The sequence below is a fragment of the Zychaea mexicana genome, assembly GCF_025766255.1.
Source record: "Zychaea mexicana strain RSA 1403 chromosome Unknown BDB00scaffold_20, whole genome shotgun sequence".
Lineage (NCBI taxonomy): Eukaryota > Fungi > Mucoromycota > Mucoromycetes > Mucorales > Lichtheimiaceae > Zychaea > Zychaea mexicana.
Window position 1 is genome coordinate 64338 of NW_026516683.1, and position 16524 is coordinate 80861.

Here is a 16524-nt window from a genome sequence, read left to right on the forward strand (position 1 = left end):
TCGCAGTCAATGCGCCTTTATTTTCCATGATTATCATTTCTTGTGCTTTTGCCGCTCCGCTCTATACTGGCATGTCGCTACCATCCGCGGCTTAACCGTGTCATCTTTTTACATAACGTCTGTGCAGCTCACCTTCTTCAGCCTACATACAGACCAAGTATACAGACTGTGCTCTCAAGCGACTACATAGGTCTTCGCGTGCATGCTATATAGAAGGATGCCTTCGGCCATGTCTGGTCGAAACATTTCTGGATCAAATAATTATAGACCAACATGCTATCATACCTGTTTATAACAATTGATAGATGTGCTGAGTTTCTGCTTGCTGCCAAAGAATTATGCACGACCAGCTACAGGAACGTGATCGTAACCTGTTTACTCATTATATAGCTATCCCATCAAGTCATTTACTCCAAAAAGTTGTAGGGCTGTTTCTTAGTTGGTTAATTATTAGATAACGCGACTTCTTTAGCACATAACAAGAGCGCGTTTTTGCCGATCATTAATGATAGATGCAGTGAGAAAATTGTCAACGATTACCCTGTTTTGTACAACCATCAAGTAATAATCAACCTTGTCGGGATGTTCGCTCCAAATGGATATGTAAGATACCTTTGTACTTATGTAGACGAACCTTCTGCCGCTATCTTCTCTAGCTATGGATGTTTGCCGATGTTATTGATATAGCCAACTGTCGTCAAATTATATAATCTAAGCGCTATCTTTGTGCCGTTTCATTGCAATGCTGCTAACACTACTACCTCCCAAGATCTCCTGAAATCGATTACACAAGCATTTCGGAATCTGATTTTTTACCTGAATCGCGACGGAGTATTTTCAAACTGACAAATGTGATTCGACGAAGCACCACACGTGCCTCAAGCCACGATGACCCGCGCTTCTCCAAACCCGTGATTTTTTATTTTTGCAGCGAACTTTTTTTTCTTGCCACGGATACACCCCAGAGAGAGAAAGAGAGAGAGAGACGTAGACGTCGATTCGCGATCGAAAATAAAGAAAAAAAAACCATGTCCGACGAGAAAATTATTCCACCACAAGAAGAATTGGTTGATGCCATTCAAAAAATCAAAATCGGCAATCCAGACTATGGCATCAAGAAGGTGACAGTTCAACTGACCGAGGATCAACCCTCGTGGAGCGTCTCGGAAAAGCGTGTCAAAAAGCTCATGCAAACTCAAGGTTTGACGAACTCTGCACAACCTGTCAAAAGTGGTGTCTCCGACGATCCGTCCATTCCAGTTTCCTTTATCGATCCCAAGCTGGACTTGAAGGCTGTGTCGACCAACGTGGTGGTAATGTACCTTTTTTTGTTTCGTTCGTTGTTCTTGACCATTTCCCACTGCGTGTATACTAAAAAAAAATAACAACGAAACCATGTAGGCCAAAATGATCGATCCAGTCACTGGTAAAGGTCTTTTCGCGGCTCGTGATATCAAAGCAAACGAAACTGTTTTCGAAGAAGCACCGTTCATGTATTTCCCACCTTGGGAAGGATTCTCGCTGGCACGCGACGGTAATGCATGTGGCATGTGCGCTAAGCCATTTAGGCATTTGAGCCGACTGGCCGTCCGTTGTCCACATTGTGACATGACATACTGTACTCGTGCTTGCAAGAGCTTGGCGTGGGACACTTTCCATCGTCTTGAGTGCACGCGCATGAACCCTGCAATGAAGGATTTCATGAACTTTTGTGAGGCTGAAAACTGGTCTGCCCCTATGGCCGCATCACGCATGTACGCCCACTTGTTGCTGGCTCATCAGCGGGGTGAACTTGATACGGTGCTGATGCATTACGATGCATTTGCTACTGTCAACCAAGCTGAACGACAGGCAAAGGAAACGGAATGGATTTTCATGGTAAGTTATAGGGGAAATTGGATAACATTCTTTACATATGTGCATATACATATATATGGGACATGTGTATGGATGAGGTAGTTCCATGCTGAATAAATGACTCGTCTAATAGGAATCACCCACTCGGGAATTATGGGCCAAAGCACGCGCACTATTGAAGAAAGCATACCATCCACCACCCAAAAAGTGCAAGATCGAAAAGCCTTTGCCAGAAGCACTAGCATCCCAACTGTTTGACGATGAAGATACATTTTTAAACTACCTCGGCAAATTCAACATTAACAATCAAAGCGGTGGCATGTACCTTGTGCAATCGCACATGAACCACAGCTGTATTCCCAACGTTGCAATCGAATATCAAAACAACATGGCGCAGTACAGAATCATGGTGCGTGCACTTCGCGATATCAAGAAAGGCGATCAGCTTTGTGAAACCTATGTCAATCCACGTTGGAACAAGGAGACCCGTGTCAATTATCTCGACAAGACGTACATGTTCCAATGTAAATGTGAACGTTGTGAAAAGGATATCCCATTGACCGATGAATTGCGCAAGGAGATGCGTTTGCGGGCTGAAAATGATTAATGATCATCTATTACCAACGCCCCTCTCCTTTCCTCAAGATTGTAAATATATTTTTGTCACGTCCCCACTCCCCAGCCAATCCCGCTTCTATCATAGAGACGTCCCGCGACAAATAAAAAGTAAAAAAAGAGCTCCAAATAATAAAGAGAACCAGTAAACATTTGTATTTTAGCAAATGTAGAGTCTGCCCTGCCAGTGTTATGAGCGATTATAGGTTGGCGCAAATTCGCATTAGGTGCATACTGACTGCAAGCATATTCAGCGATAGATTGAATCAGAAAGCGTCAAGCTTGCATTAGTATAGTTCCTTATTGGTCATTGTGCGAACATAAATTCTCTGATCTTCGCACTTGGCACAAGCAACGAGCAAGATACTTTGAGCAGCATACCCATGTGTCCTACCACGATTACCACTTTCGACTTGCAACATAGTATATCCAATTAGCCACCCTTTCTTTTCATTGACTAAAAAGCATCGAGTATATACATGTACCAAATATTTATTATATTTCTGAGGAAAATGGAGAAGCATATGCTATGTAATCGACTTTACACTGTATATGTAGTATCAAATATAAAAAAGTCCAATGTCATTGCCCTCACCGGTGATTTGTGCTACAAACAGAATGGATTAGTATAATTTTAACTTCTCTTTTTTTTTTGTATTTTTTTTTCATTATATGATTCTCTTCTTTTTTTTTCTTTTCTCTTTTTTTTCTGTATTTTTTTCTCTTCATGATATATGAGGAAGTGGTATGGTAACGGACGGCACACACGGTTGTATCAAAGGATGACGGTCGTAGGCATGTTGGATGGTAGTTGATTTTGTGTACGGAAGCTGCACTGTGAATGATTCAATAATAGCTTGATAACCTTCGTCATCGCCGATGCAAGGAGATACCAATGACCAGCTAGCTTTGTTTTGTTTTTTTGAGTGTGCAGGTAATATATCTTCGCGTAGAGCTCCTGTCAGTGTGAAAAAGTAAACATAATATTAGTGTTAGTGTCACTCGTATGTAAAGCTCTATTTTTACATGCCTGACGGATGACCCATTTTGTTTTTGCTTATTGCGAGCTCGTTTTTATGACTTTACGATTCTTTGCGCCTCTGTGGCAACAGGAACCAACGACTCTATGTGTAGATACAGGTAAACAACGTTAGACATATTTGATTCGATAAAGGCCTGCTGCATGCACAGTAGCAAAGCATGATCTTCTTATCATTACCTGGCATATATGCTTTTTTGGTGAGCTCTTCTGCGCTGTTAGCTTTGATAAGCTAAGCCGACAGCAGGTTATGATTTAGTTTGGATATCTTGGATGATCTTGTAAGGTCTTGACAGTGTGTTCGTCAGGAGATAGATTCGTCGTGAGAGTATTTTGAAAAATGAAAAGAAGCTTTCGTGCCGATGCATCCCGCGTGTGCCGTCGAGGTGTTGTGTTGATTTACAAACGGGTATTTTTTTCTAAACTACTAAAAACATACACTATTAGTTTTTCCAATCATTTGTTACACTTACCACTCAATGAGGGGACGACTTGGAGCTGAAAAATAGAACATGTGTGATAAAACAACGAAAGAAAGAAAGAAATAGAAATTGGGAAAATATGGATTGTAGGTTCTTGTGACAGAAAGACCAAATGGATGATATTTTCGAAGGCAAAGGTTCTGTCTATTTTGTTAAAGTGTGTTATAGTTAGTATACTCGTCACATAGTAACAGCGCTTCCTTAATCTTAACCTACCACATTATCTGCAGAATTCAAACATTTTTGATCGCGTATAATAGCGGTTTCACACGTCCAACGCACACGGCGGCCATTAGTCTTGTCGGTTTGGGATCCAGAATGAATCGTTTGATAACATCCAGTTCGACAGCTGTGCATGATCGAGCAGTAGCTCTTGAGCACGCATATGCCTCGATCATTGAGCCTCGATCATTAATAAGAGCATGACAGCTTCTTGTCACCGTGTTGACATTGTATGGTTTTTGTGGGTCTTGATAGCGATAGCCTCGGCGCTGATGCTGCTGCTGCTGCTGCTTGGCTTGGGAACTGCTGAAAACCGTGACCATCGCGTGTACCGCTTGTCTTAATTATTAAGGATAGCTGGATCGATTGTCCGTGTTGCTGGATTCGATGATGACCGCAATTATTGGATATGCTGCTTGCTTAGCAATGTTGGTGTTTGTCCTCGATGGGTTGCCGCCAAAAAACCCAATGACTGTTGAGTTTGTGGATCGTCTCAGCACAAAATAAGTTGGTTTGATACGAGCGATCCCCCTGGCTTGTTGTGTGTGCTGCGTGTCCAACGCTATATCTGTAGGCTTGTCATTTGTTGCCACCAGCCACTAGAAGACCCAAATGACATGTGTTTAAATTTTTCCGTGTGTTGACAGCTGGTATCTTCGGAATCGGGCTAATTGCTTGTATGGTTGTGCGTGCTGCTGCTCCAGCGCTTGGTGGTTACTGCCACTTCTTGCCGCCGCCATCGAGTCGTAGGTGGTAGGTAGTCACGTAGATAAACGTTTCCATGCATTTTGTTGCGGTGTTGATTATTGATGGTGGCTCACCAGGATGGTCGTACCGTGTGTGCTCCTCAATTTTCTTGTTTCTTCATCGCTTGTTGCTTGTGGATGGGCCTTGACATGGTGTAGTCAGTCAGATGGGTTCTTGCTGTATCCAATGTTGAAAAAGGGTGTTCCGTCGCTTATTGTTGACCAACTTGGTACACTTTGGGTCAATCCATTGTTTGTCGCATTCAAACTTGCTCGCTTGCTTGCTCCTGGTAACTGCAGCCTCACATAAGGGCCGCCAAACCCTATGTGCCTCCTCCATGGCCGAGTCCTTCTGCTTTCGCGCTTGAAGATGGATGGTGAAATTGACCATGTCCGTTGACTTGAGTGATAGAAAGAGACTGAAACATGGTCGTCCACGTTGGTTCAAGACTTGTCCGATCTTCAAAAAGATTTGTTATCCAGCTTCTCCTTGACTACCATTTGCCGCCTGAGGTTGAACTTGGTTGTCTGATGACTTGTGAGATATATGGCAATCAGCTTGATAGTTGTCGCACTATTGCCAATCGTGATCGTGGGATTGATGTATCGATAGCCCCCGCAAGAAAGTCTTGTGCTTGGTAGGCGTCGCTGTCTTTTGCTCAAAGCATCGTTGATCATGCCAGTTTGGTCCAGGATTCAAAAGGTCGGTTTGACTTGGATCGATAGGTAGGGACCAAAGCGGATGTTGGATCGACGCCGCTTGCTGAAATTGTCTTGTTTGTCCGAAGAAATTCACGTCCTGAGTATAGCCGACGGTATGCCAAAAACCTGGATGGTGCTACCTTCTTGTGGATTGTCGTAGCATGGTACTTTTTTGTCGGGATGGCACAATGTTGTTTCGCCCGGTTTAACATGGCAGCAGCAGCAGCAGCGATTCACACGAAGATCAACACGATAAATACGCCCTTGGCTTCTTTGAGAGTCACTCGAGAGAGATAGGTTCGGACCGTTTGGATATCAGGCGCAACAAGAGCACCGGATTTTGCCGCCAAGGAACCAGTATCAAACCAAAGACGGGATTCTCCACTCCTCCAAGTGAAAAAGATTCCCTTGAACACCCAGGTTTCGCCTCCAAGAAACCAGGATCAAGCCAAAGACGGGATTCTCCACTCCTCCAAGTGAAAAAGATTCCCTTGAACACCCAGGTTTCGCCTCCAAGAAACCAGCATCAAGCCAAAGACGGGATTCTCCACTTTCCCGTGCGGAAAAAGTTCCCTTGCCACAGGAAAATTTTTCCAAGCCGCCAAAGGCGGGCAGTAACCATCACTGGCACCACCCGCCAAAAGAAGGACAACCCCAGCTTCAGGTATCCAAAAAGCAAAAGTGCAAGGACGGGGTTGGACTTAGATGGCAATGACACCGAGCTACTGGTGCCGGTGGGGGCTTCCAGGGTAAGAAGGACGAGGATAACTAGGCAGAGCATTCGGTAGCAGGGATTGAGGGAACGTTGCTCTAGTCACAAGGGCTTACGCAGGAACATCATCGCACATCAGCTGGAACAGACTAAATGACAATCCTTGAGGAAGAGGGATAAAACCAGCGAAACTAGCTCCTATCCGTCTTCTCCATATCACATCCGACCTTTAGAAAAAGGTGCAGATGCGATACGAAGAAGAGGAAAGGCAATAGAAGGATTTAGTTAGTGGAATCTTTTCTTAGATGCAAGAGCTTCCTTAATAAATAAATATGCCACAAGAATTTGTCAAATGGTACATACCGTAATAACCACGAAAGCTTGCAAGCCTTGATTGCCATTTGTTGTCAAGAACCGCTGTGGATGTGCTTCGATGATGTTTCTGCTGCCTATCTAGACCAGAGCGCTGTTCCCCTCCCCACTACACTAGCTGTGCCATCCTCGCTATCCCCATGTGCCCCTCATACCCTTTCCACCCCCGGTGGCTGTAGCCCAGTGTCATATACCAATGCCGCGGTCATTTACCTCTGCTAGTGGGCCATCCACTGGGGTGCCTTCTAAAACCGCCCCGCCAGACGGTCGCCACACACACAGTGCAGCAGGCGGCAGCACGCACACAAAGGCCGCAGCAGCCCATGACCTATCTTTTTATATTTGATTAATAAGAGGCACGCATGCGAGATTCGAGCTAATGATATTACATCCATTTATATTTACCTTCATGTCCTTCCCGAACTAATCTCCAAAGCCGGCCACAGACAAGACGACCAGCCACAAACGAGCACGAAAGAAAAAACAGCCTAGATATGGGGAAAAAAGTAATATGATTAGATGTTGATAATAATTTTGGTTGTTAATTGCCGCACTAAAGATACATACCGTAAACGCTTTCCACACCATCGCGTCAGTTGACGCACCGGAAAACGCCAAAAAGAAGAAAAGCACGCACAGAACGCGACAGCAGCAACGCACAACAGGAACACCAGAACGGAAGAAGAGGAGGATCAGGAGGAGGAGGAGAAGAAAACCGACACAACCACGAAGCACCGAAACGAAAGAAAATACAGCCTAAATACGGGAGATATAAAGGAAAATGATTAGATGTTGATAATAGGTTTGGTTGTTAATTGCCGCACTAAAGATACATACCCTAAACGCTTTCCACACCATCGCGTCAGTTGACGCACTGGAAAACGCCAAAAAAGAAGAAAAGCACGCACAGAACGCAACAGCAGCAACGAACAACAGGAACACCAGGACGGAAGAAGAGGAGGATCAGGAGGAGGAGGAAAGAAACTCGACAGAACCACGAAGCACCGAAACGAAAAAAAAAGAAACTGCCACACCCACATCGCACCAAGCTGCACACAGCAGCGCGCAGGACAACACCTACTGGTCAACTAAAGGAAACAGAAAAAAAATCATTAGAAAACAACCCTTTATTTCGTGTCATCACCAAGTAAAAAACTTACCGATCAAATCGTCGAACCAGCCATCAAGATCTTCTGCCTCAGCGTCGAGCTGAGCATTGAGAGCAGCAAGATCTTCTGCATCAGCGTCGAGCTGAGCACGGAGAGCAGCAAGATCTTCTGCGTCAGCGTCGAGCTGAGCACGGAGAGCAGCAAGATCTTCTGCGTGAGCGTCAAGCTGAGCACGGAAAGCAAGATCTTCCGAACGGAGAGAAGGGAGAGAAGAGACGGAACAACCACTGTCATTTTCCTCGGCCTCGGCGGCAACTTGAGCACGGATGGCATCAAGATCCTCTGACGTGAGGAGCGGGAGAGAAGAGGCGGCGGGTTCTGGGGTGGCGGTGGTGGTTACGGCGTCGGTGGAGGGGTTGATGAGAGCTAAAAGCTCATCATCGGTCATCGCTATATAGCGTTGGAGGTCAGACCGAGTTGGGGATTCACCCTCAACTTCCATCGGCTGCAAATCGGCAGGAGAGTCCTCGGGAGAGTCCTCGGCTGCGCGATATTCCTCACCATGATCAGGCAGGGACACGCCCAAGGCGGTATGCCACGATCGTTCTTGTCGTGATGGCAGGGACGAACGCACAAAAGTGGTCGTATGCTCATATTGCAGGGACGAACACGCCGAAGCGGTCGTATGCTCGAAAAAGTATGGATTTTCGACAGAAGTATCACCTTCATGCCGCACATCAGAAGCGTCCGCCAACAAAGCCGAAGAAGGCATTAAATTGAAGGCTCCAACATCATACGACACAAAGTCATACGATGGATCCTCCATCTGCACATTTCGATCAGAGAGCGTGTCGTCTGTGTGTTCTGGCAGGGACTGACGCGCCGAAGCGGTAGTGTGCTCTAGCAGGGACTGACGCGCCGAAGCGGTAGTATGCTCTTGCAGGGACGAACACGCCGAAGCGGTCGTTTGCTCTAGCAGGGACGCGCATGCCGAAGCAGCCGTATGCTCTGGAGTTTGCAGGGACACGCATGCCGAAGCAGCGGTTTGCTCAGAAGATGGCAGGGACGAGCACGCCGAAGCGGCCGTATGCGCATCTGGAACAGACAACGAAGGCATCGCGTGGTTGTCGACAAGTTCAAGAACACGGGAGCCATGCATAAGCAGAGGGGCCACAGGCTGATCTATCCTCACTTCAGTAGAGTCAGAATTACAGGAGCCATGCAAAAGCAGAGGGGTCACAGACTGATCCACGTCGACAGGTTCAGGAACACGGGAGCCATGCAAAAGCAGAGGGGCCGCAGACTGCTCCATCATTACCATAACCATGTGCTCATCTTTCACAGTAATTGCATTATCGACTGTTGTTATTGATTGGTGCGGCTGAGAGACATGAGCGGAAGCCGCAGCAGCAGTCGGGAGCAACGCGTGGGGCTCAGGATTCCTCATTGCACCCAGGTGCTCAGCACGTCGCGCGGGCACGTACTCGGTTGTCAGAACACCACGATTAACATCAGAGTCAATCTCCCAGTCAATATCCCAGCAATGATAAATACATACCGGATTAGAAGAACGAGGCTGTCCACCATACTTTACACTTGGCCGACGGATCGCATGCACAGGTTCAGTGGCAGTAGTTGAAGTTGTGGTGGCACGTTGCGTGAACAACGGCGGCGGAGGCGGAGGCAGCGGCGGGAAGTCTAATGGCGGAAATGGCCAAGAGAGGAACAACAACAACTTGAACGGGGCATCAAGAATCCATGTGCGCACATGAGTGCAACACTCGGCACGGACGACAAAGGCCACAAGGGCAACGGAAACAGCGATGACAGGACGGGACAGGGCATATCGGTAGATAGCGGCCACTGGTTCCCCAAAGATACACAGCAAGATACAAAGCAGAACGAGCTTGGCGAAGAGGGCGTCAGATACGGTGATCATTGCGACAGAATGTAGTAAAAAGAAGCTGGTAAAGAAGAAGACCAGTGGGTTGGGCAGGCAACACTTTCTTATCAGTCGCCGTGCGCAGCAGATTGAAGCGCCGACACAATTTTCGCGTGAGGTGTGCCTACAGCACCTTTTCACCTCTCATCGTGACATGGTCTTAAAAAAAAAAAGCGTGATTCTTTCTATGCTGCTGTTTAGTAACCGAGCAAAGGCAGATAACTATGGCGACAATCGCTATGGAAACAGCGCTGTTTATTGCTATGATACGACACGCTACTGGTTCTCAACCTATTTGTGCGGCTTGTTGCTACGTGAAAATCTGGAGTGCAACATTTAATAAAAGCGAACGTTGCCACCAAAACGTTTCTTCCTTTTTTTTTTGCTTTGCTGCCAGAGCCATTTGATAATACTAATGTAACCTTGCTTTTTCGTAAGTAAATAAATGATGGAGGAACTGAATGTAATAGCAGGTATAGAAGCCATAGGGACTCCCGTTAAGAGTGTGCCGCTCTTTCAAAGATAAAAGTATGTTTGAAGCAAAAATGAATTAGACATGTCTATGCATCTTTTTCCCAGTCTATATATCTACTATATAGTGCACTCGCTTTAATAACTATCGCATCGGATCAAGCGCGCTTCTTTGTTTCATTAAAGAAACGATAACGGTGGATTTTTGAAATAGATGAATGAGCGTCGGAACAGATATGGATTGCACTGAGTTCGCACGGTAGACTGTGGCTACAGTAAGGCAGCAGACATTTAAATGGTACTGTTCGTCGACCTGGTCTTATCAAGAATTTGATAGACATGACACAGTATATGCAAGATGTTAAAAGGAGTAAATATACGATTAGTTGTGGTATAATGTGCGACAACAAAGAAAACTACGACCACGTACATAAATGATGACCTACTACATAGTAGGTCGCCGTGAGTAGCACGATCTGTTAGCTGTTAAGTAGTATAAAATGCACTGCCTAGTTCGCTTTTGATTGAGGCGTTGACGACGGAAGCTTCGAAATAAATCATTTCTTTTCCCATCAAACCCATGCATGGCAGCGAGTTTACTGAAGGCACACATGGAGTCCGTCTCTTAAACGTTGAACTAATAAGACAATTAATACCGCGTCATATGCTATACCACCCATAGAGTACGGTAACAGTGAGGAAAGCAAACAGCCCTGTATATGTTTTTATATCATTTTCAAATAGAGGGGGTAAGAAAAAAAAATAAACTTTACAACTTGAAATTTTAATCTAATAAGTCCACAATAGCTGATCGCAAAAAAAAATAAGTTAGACACTATCGCATCTTTTTTCCTGGAAAAAAAATTGAGCCAACATTTACCTTGTAGAATAAGTGATCCCATCATAACAGACAAGAGTACAATAGCATCCAATTGGGAAAACGGTAATGCACACATGCTCCATAAAACGATGGCGTTGATGATACGAGATGCAATGATAATTTTACCGAATTTGTCTAGTTAAATGAAAGGCATTGTGTTAGTATTAACGTATCAAACCGGTGCTTCCTCTGTCCAAAGCATCTACATGTATAAAGAAAAGCCTCCATATTATGCTTACCAGCTAATTTTGTGTTTAACATCTTGATCAACGAGTTGATGGTAAGGATCAAGCCACCACAGATCAAAAACACCTTATATATAAACACCTTCTCCTCATCCGTAAAGCTGACATCCAAAGCCCCTCCTGCTCGTTTAGCGAAATGATGGTAATTAGTGGTGGTGCTGCTAATGTTGGTGGGCTCTTCTGTTGTGGATGATGATGATAATAATGGACTGCTGGCAATATCGAGAGCTTGTAAGGCTGTTAATGCAGTAGCACTGATGGCATATTGGAAGAGTGTCAAATAGCCACCAATATGGTGTTGTTTGTTATTGGATGAGGATAATGATGATGAAGATGAAGATGAGATGGTGTCGAGTTTCAGCTTGGCAGGCTCGCTGTCCAATGGATCGAATGAAGGAGTTGTTGTGTCATCGCTGTCGTTATTGTTGTTTGATAATGATGGGTATACGGATTCGATGGCACGTCTTGCGCGTCGATGGGCTGCTGCTTCTGTACTGTCACTAGTACTGCCGCTGCTCTCTGTGGCATGGTCCCCACTGCTAGTGCCACTACTTTCAGTAGCTCCATGGCTTTCAGTGCCTGATGCTTCTGTACCATGACTTTCACTTTCAGTTGGGTCCTCTTCCTCGGTAATAACACCGGCAGCAATCATTTGTCCTCGATATACCTTCAATCTATGAAATAAATCACCTAGGGTTCAGCTTCACCCGTCTCAACTTATAAGCAACATGATTAATGGGAAGGTAAACTTACACATCGATTAAAGCAATACCAAAGGCGACTTGACACAAATGCAGAGGGAAATGCAAGTAGACCCAGACTTGATGGTGCTTGTTGACCAAAAAGACCTCTTTGGTGAAGTCCTCAAAGTACATGAAAAAGAAGCCGAAGATGATGACGACAGCCATAAAGTTTGGGAATACGACCAAAGGATTCATGCCTGACTTTGCCACCAGTGCAATCAGACCCATCAAGTTCTCTCCTATATATGATACGTAACGAAAAGCAAAAAGAAATAAGGTTAATATATGAAAGACATAGGGTAGCTTTCGATAGAGAGAAAGAGAGGAGAATTTACCCAAAACGATCAAAGTCAATAAACCCAAACGTTCGGCCAAGTTGCTGGCAGCCCAAGACAAGGCCTTGTCGCTTCGACTAATGACATTGACGACAAGTTCAGTGAGAATACCGAGATACCATAGAATACGATGTGTGCCTTGATCGAGAATTGCCAGAGAGGCAGCCCAGAGCGTGATCGAGATCAAATTGGCGCCAATATAGAAAGCTAGTGCGATTCGGGATTTGGATCTGGCCAACAGAGCCACAATAAAGACTAAAAAAATATATGCGAAAATGGCTTTTTTTAGCAGAATGACCATCAACACGCTAAAAAAAAATCCTCTAACCTATAGAATACTCGCATACGAGCACGCCCTTGAGTGCTATTGCATAATATAAAGAAAATGGGTCAGCATGATGATAGTGTGTGAGCTAATAAAAAAAATGACAATCTTTTTGTATAGTAACAAATGAGGGATGGTTGCACAAGATACATTACCGATGTAGCCATAGACGTATGCTGGTGAGCTATAGAAATGTTCCGCCGTGCCTGCCATAGCAACTATTCAAGCATTATTAACGATTAGAAAATCAATGAATTGAAGATATGATCTACGAGGTAATACAAGGAAAGAGCCACGCGCAATATCATTCATTCATGAAAAGAATGCGGTGTGGTGTTACACATACTGACTGCACACATCTCAATTAATTTCCAGATGTGATGTACAACATCATCGCTATAGAATGTAGAGAGGATAAACATGTCAGTAAATTTTCCCTCTTCACAAGAGATGAGAGTGCATATGTATAGGGGAGCAGATGATGTCTCTTTCGCATGGAACTTACGTGTCAAATCGCGCCGTATAACTATAAATTGAGTTTAATGCTTCATCAGTAAAAGGATTTTCCTGTGTAACCGCACACTTTCTCAAAGGAGTCCTACTGTAGCTTACAGTGAGCTTGCTGTCCAGGCCCACCAGGTGATGATAAACCATTGGGTATATGTTCCAAGCGAAGCCCAGTCCTTGATGACATGGTTGTGTGTGAACTCAGTAAGAGTGGCAATGTAGAACAGATCATAGAACAATTCGAGCCACGATGCGGCTTTTTCTTGGCCAATATCAGCACTCAGATCAGGTTCGGGGTGTCTGTTTGCAAATTAATAGCAACTAATTAGTTTACACTCTCTTTCTTATTACTGCATACGCCCCCTTTCTTCAAAAGTGGATAATACTGTACTGGAAGAACGGCCGTCGAGTGGCCTCGGGAGGAAGTATATCATGGAATTGGTGTCGCTTGGGCTTAAATTCGACATAGACGTTTTCGTTGAATTCGATTGTATAGTTTTCAGGGTTGTGCTCAAGGTTTGACAAGTCATGGAAATGCTCGGACGCGTGGTGATTTGAGGAGAATTCGGACTTGTGGTGGTGAATTTTGATAGAGAACTCGCGTTTTGATTTGTACAGGAATGCTGTCAGACCGTCAGTATCGTGCACGCCATTAAATTTGATTCGCTCTTGTGGTGTCAACTTGATCTGTACAACGAGAGGTGCAGGAGGTCAGTGGTGTGCCTGTGTGCAAGCTTTTCATTGTTTTCTTTTTGTTTGCATGGTTTTGTTGTGTCACATGTCAACAATCTCAGTATACCTTGCGCGCAAACACCTCAGCCTTCTCGTGATTTAAAGCGAAGCTTTGGTTACCGCGTAACTGTCGAAAGTGAACAACTGTGGATATCATTTTTTTTTCCTTTTAGTATTCATTATAGCACATTGATTTTGCCAAACTTGGAAACGCCAAGGGAGTAGTGGTATTAGAGGGAGGCTTTTTTCCGTAGTCCATACCAACAACGTAATCTTCCTCTTCTTCGGGAGGTGGTGGAGCACCTGGTGGGACACTGGAATAGGCAAAATACAAGATTTTTTATTCATACCGGATGCGTGAGTGAGTGAGTGATGATGTGTTTCGCATGCATTTACATGATGTATAAAGTTAGGGAGCTTCAAGCCATAGGACAAAAGGCGCAGCTCTATATATATATCTGTTGCATGTTATATGCTACGTGAAAGGTTATAAATACCTTTGTCGCCATGCTTGCATATCGTGCTTGAAAGTTTCTCTACGGGCTCGGTGGGCGTGGAGCTGCTCGATAGGGTGACTGATCACGTCGCCAAACGTTTCGTCGCCGTGATGATAGAGAGGCCGTTCCGACATACTGGTTCTATTACCGCTACTCTTTTGCTCATCGCTAAACTCGATTTGTTCCATCTCGACATCATTGTCGGCACGATTCAGGGCCATAAACTCTTCGTCGTCGTCGCTGTTGTTGTTGTTGTTGCTACGAATAATACTTTGACGCCCAATGGGTGGACGGTAGCCGCCTCGACCCCGCATCGTAGGACCTCGTCGCACCGTGCCTCGTCGCATACTCATGGTTTTTGATGTGTGTGTTGATATACAAAAAGAAGATGTGTGTGGATGAGAGGGTAGACGAAAGAAAGAAGAAGAAGCAGTAAAGAAAAGGGGGGGGGAGAGAGAGTTAAGAAATAAAAGGCTTAGGCACCTTGGCAGCAAGCAGCAGCATCCAATGCTAACCAGTAAGCAGCAGCAAAGCGCAGTACAGATCAATTAGCTGGTAGATCCCCAAAGCAGTTAAAAAGATGAGAACCTGCCGAAACGGGAATGGCTTTGTTTCGCTGGGACAAAGAAGTAAGGCAAGTCTGGGCCTCGAGAGAAGTTGTGCCCTTTACTGTTTTCGGCAGAGAGCCACACTCTCAGCCAGCAGTTGGCAGTGCGGATGCTCATTTGCCTATTCCTGGCTTGCCAAATGCACGTAGCGTGACGTACGCTATGAATGATAAAATTGCTCAAATAAGGCATTAGAAGAGACACTAAAGAGTGGAGAGCGAAAATGAAAAAAAGTCTTCTTTGATTTCCATCCGTCATAAACTTGCAAATTAAAAGGCGTGCTCCTTCTGTCCTCGGGTCGGCTTAGCTCACTTGAACATGATAACGACCGGTTCGATGGGGGGAGAGAGCTGATTTGGGGGGAGGGGGTGGAGACAGAGAAGCAAGCGACAGACACTCACTCAGTGAACATCACAACGACGTAATGATATGCATTTCTTATTGCAAGGGTTTTCGAGCTGTATATATAATAATACCCTTAGCCAAGCACCACTCTTTACAAAACATATCATCAACGACACAATGGACCCTCCACGCGAAGTCAACAAGGACCCTAATCCCGTTACAACCGAAAAGAAGATCGAAGACCTGTACAACCTCATCCGGGGTATTGGCTTTTGCATGATGACTACCGTCTGCAAGGATACGGGCGGATTGGTGAGCCGTGCCATGTCTCCTCGCGCGGTAAGTTCTTTCTCTTATAACACTTCTCTTTTTGCTCTGTTGATCGGCGAAAAAATAAACCAAGTAGTAACGTTTCATCTTTCCACCAAACAATATCATAAGCCCGAAGCAGCAGATGCACCAGCCGACCTGTGGTTCTTTGTGAACGCCACCAGTCCCAAAATCAAAGACATTGAAGCCAATCCCAACGTCAACCTGGCGTTCCACAAGCAAAGCACCTCCGAATGGATCAGTGTTTCTGGCAAAGCCGAGATCGTTCATGACCGATCCAAAATCAAGCAACTCTACAGTGTCGATCTGAAGCCATGGTTCGGTGATTTACATGATGGTACCCATGACGGCGGACCAGACGACCCTCGTATTGCCTTGATCTTTGTCACCGCCGAAAGCGTTCATTACAGTCTCAAGGATACGGCTGCGCCTTTGCAGATTTGGCGCATCACCAAGGGTATGATCACTGGTGAGGCGCCAAAGGTCTCGGCTGAACGCTCGTTGGAAGAAGACGAGTTGCATCATGGTCGCAATATCCGCAAGATGGGCGATTCTGTGGTGGAGTAATCAAAGTAGTATCCCAATCACCCGTTCTTTAGCAGTATTCCACTTTGTTTATCGCTGTACCCAAGAAATCAATTGCTGAAAGAAATGTATATGGAAGATGTATGTATATGTATGTGTATGTATGTATGTATATATATATAA

The 16524-nt window shown here is 45.0% G+C and overlaps 5 protein-coding genes across 5 annotated transcripts; 2 read left to right on the forward strand and 3 right to left on the reverse strand.

Moving 5' to 3' along the window:
• The first annotated feature begins 892 nt into the window (after positions 1 to 892).
• BDB00DRAFT_954190 (uncharacterized protein) lies at positions 893 to 2636 on the forward strand. Its single transcript, XM_053129633.1, has 3 exons — positions 893 to 1313; positions 1402 to 1878; positions 1991 to 2636. Exons 1-3 carry the CDS (start codon positions 1029 to 1031, stop codon positions 2462 to 2464), a joined length of 1236 nt encoding a protein of 411 aa, XP_052981724.1. The 5' UTR covers positions 893 to 1028; the 3' UTR covers positions 2465 to 2636.
• Positions 2637 to 7025: 4389 nt separating this feature from the next.
• BDB00DRAFT_234400 (uncharacterized protein) lies at positions 7026 to 7714 on the reverse strand. Its single transcript, XM_053116583.1, has 4 exons — positions 7585 to 7714; positions 7315 to 7503; positions 7153 to 7235; positions 7026 to 7079 (listed from the first exon to the last, which is right to left on the reverse strand). Exons 1-3 carry the CDS (start codon positions 7603 to 7605, stop codon positions 7155 to 7157), a joined length of 291 nt encoding a protein of 96 aa, XP_052981725.1. The 5' UTR covers positions 7606 to 7714; the 3' UTR covers positions 7026 to 7079; positions 7153 to 7154.
• Positions 7715 to 7824: 110 nt separating this feature from the next.
• On the reverse strand, positions 7825 to 9795 carry BDB00DRAFT_786275 (uncharacterized protein; the record flags this gene model as incomplete). Its single annotated transcript, XM_053120596.1, has 2 exons — positions 7825 to 7835; positions 7908 to 9795. The coding sequence occupies 2 exons, from the start codon at positions 9793 to 9795 to the stop codon at positions 7825 to 7827; spliced, it is 1899 nt and encodes a 632-aa protein (XP_052981726.1).
• Positions 9796 to 10908: 1113 nt separating this feature from the next.
• On the reverse strand, positions 10909 to 15201 carry BDB00DRAFT_972792 (bacterial low temperature requirement A protein-domain-containing protein). Its single transcript, XM_053129873.1, has 14 exons — positions 14534 to 15201; positions 14298 to 14350; positions 14104 to 14180; positions 13696 to 13991; positions 13410 to 13604; positions 13303 to 13323; positions 13144 to 13193; positions 12953 to 13015; positions 12801 to 12836; positions 12473 to 12727; positions 12148 to 12376; positions 11389 to 12068; positions 11150 to 11284; positions 10909 to 11076 (listed from the first exon to the last, which is right to left on the reverse strand). Exons 1-14 carry the CDS (start codon positions 14884 to 14886, stop codon positions 11054 to 11056), a joined length of 2466 nt encoding a protein of 821 aa, XP_052981727.1. The 5' UTR covers positions 14887 to 15201; the 3' UTR covers positions 10909 to 11053.
• A 173-nt stretch (positions 15202 to 15374) lies between these two features.
• BDB00DRAFT_813450 (uncharacterized protein) lies at positions 15375 to 16481 on the forward strand. The gene is made up of 2 exons (XM_053122762.1): positions 15375 to 15472; positions 15590 to 16481. The coding sequence occupies exons 1-2, from the start codon at positions 15460 to 15462 to the stop codon at positions 16381 to 16383; spliced, it is 807 nt and encodes a 268-aa protein (XP_052981728.1). The 5' UTR covers positions 15375 to 15459; the 3' UTR covers positions 16384 to 16481.
• Positions 16482 to 16524: the final 43 nt, after the last annotated feature.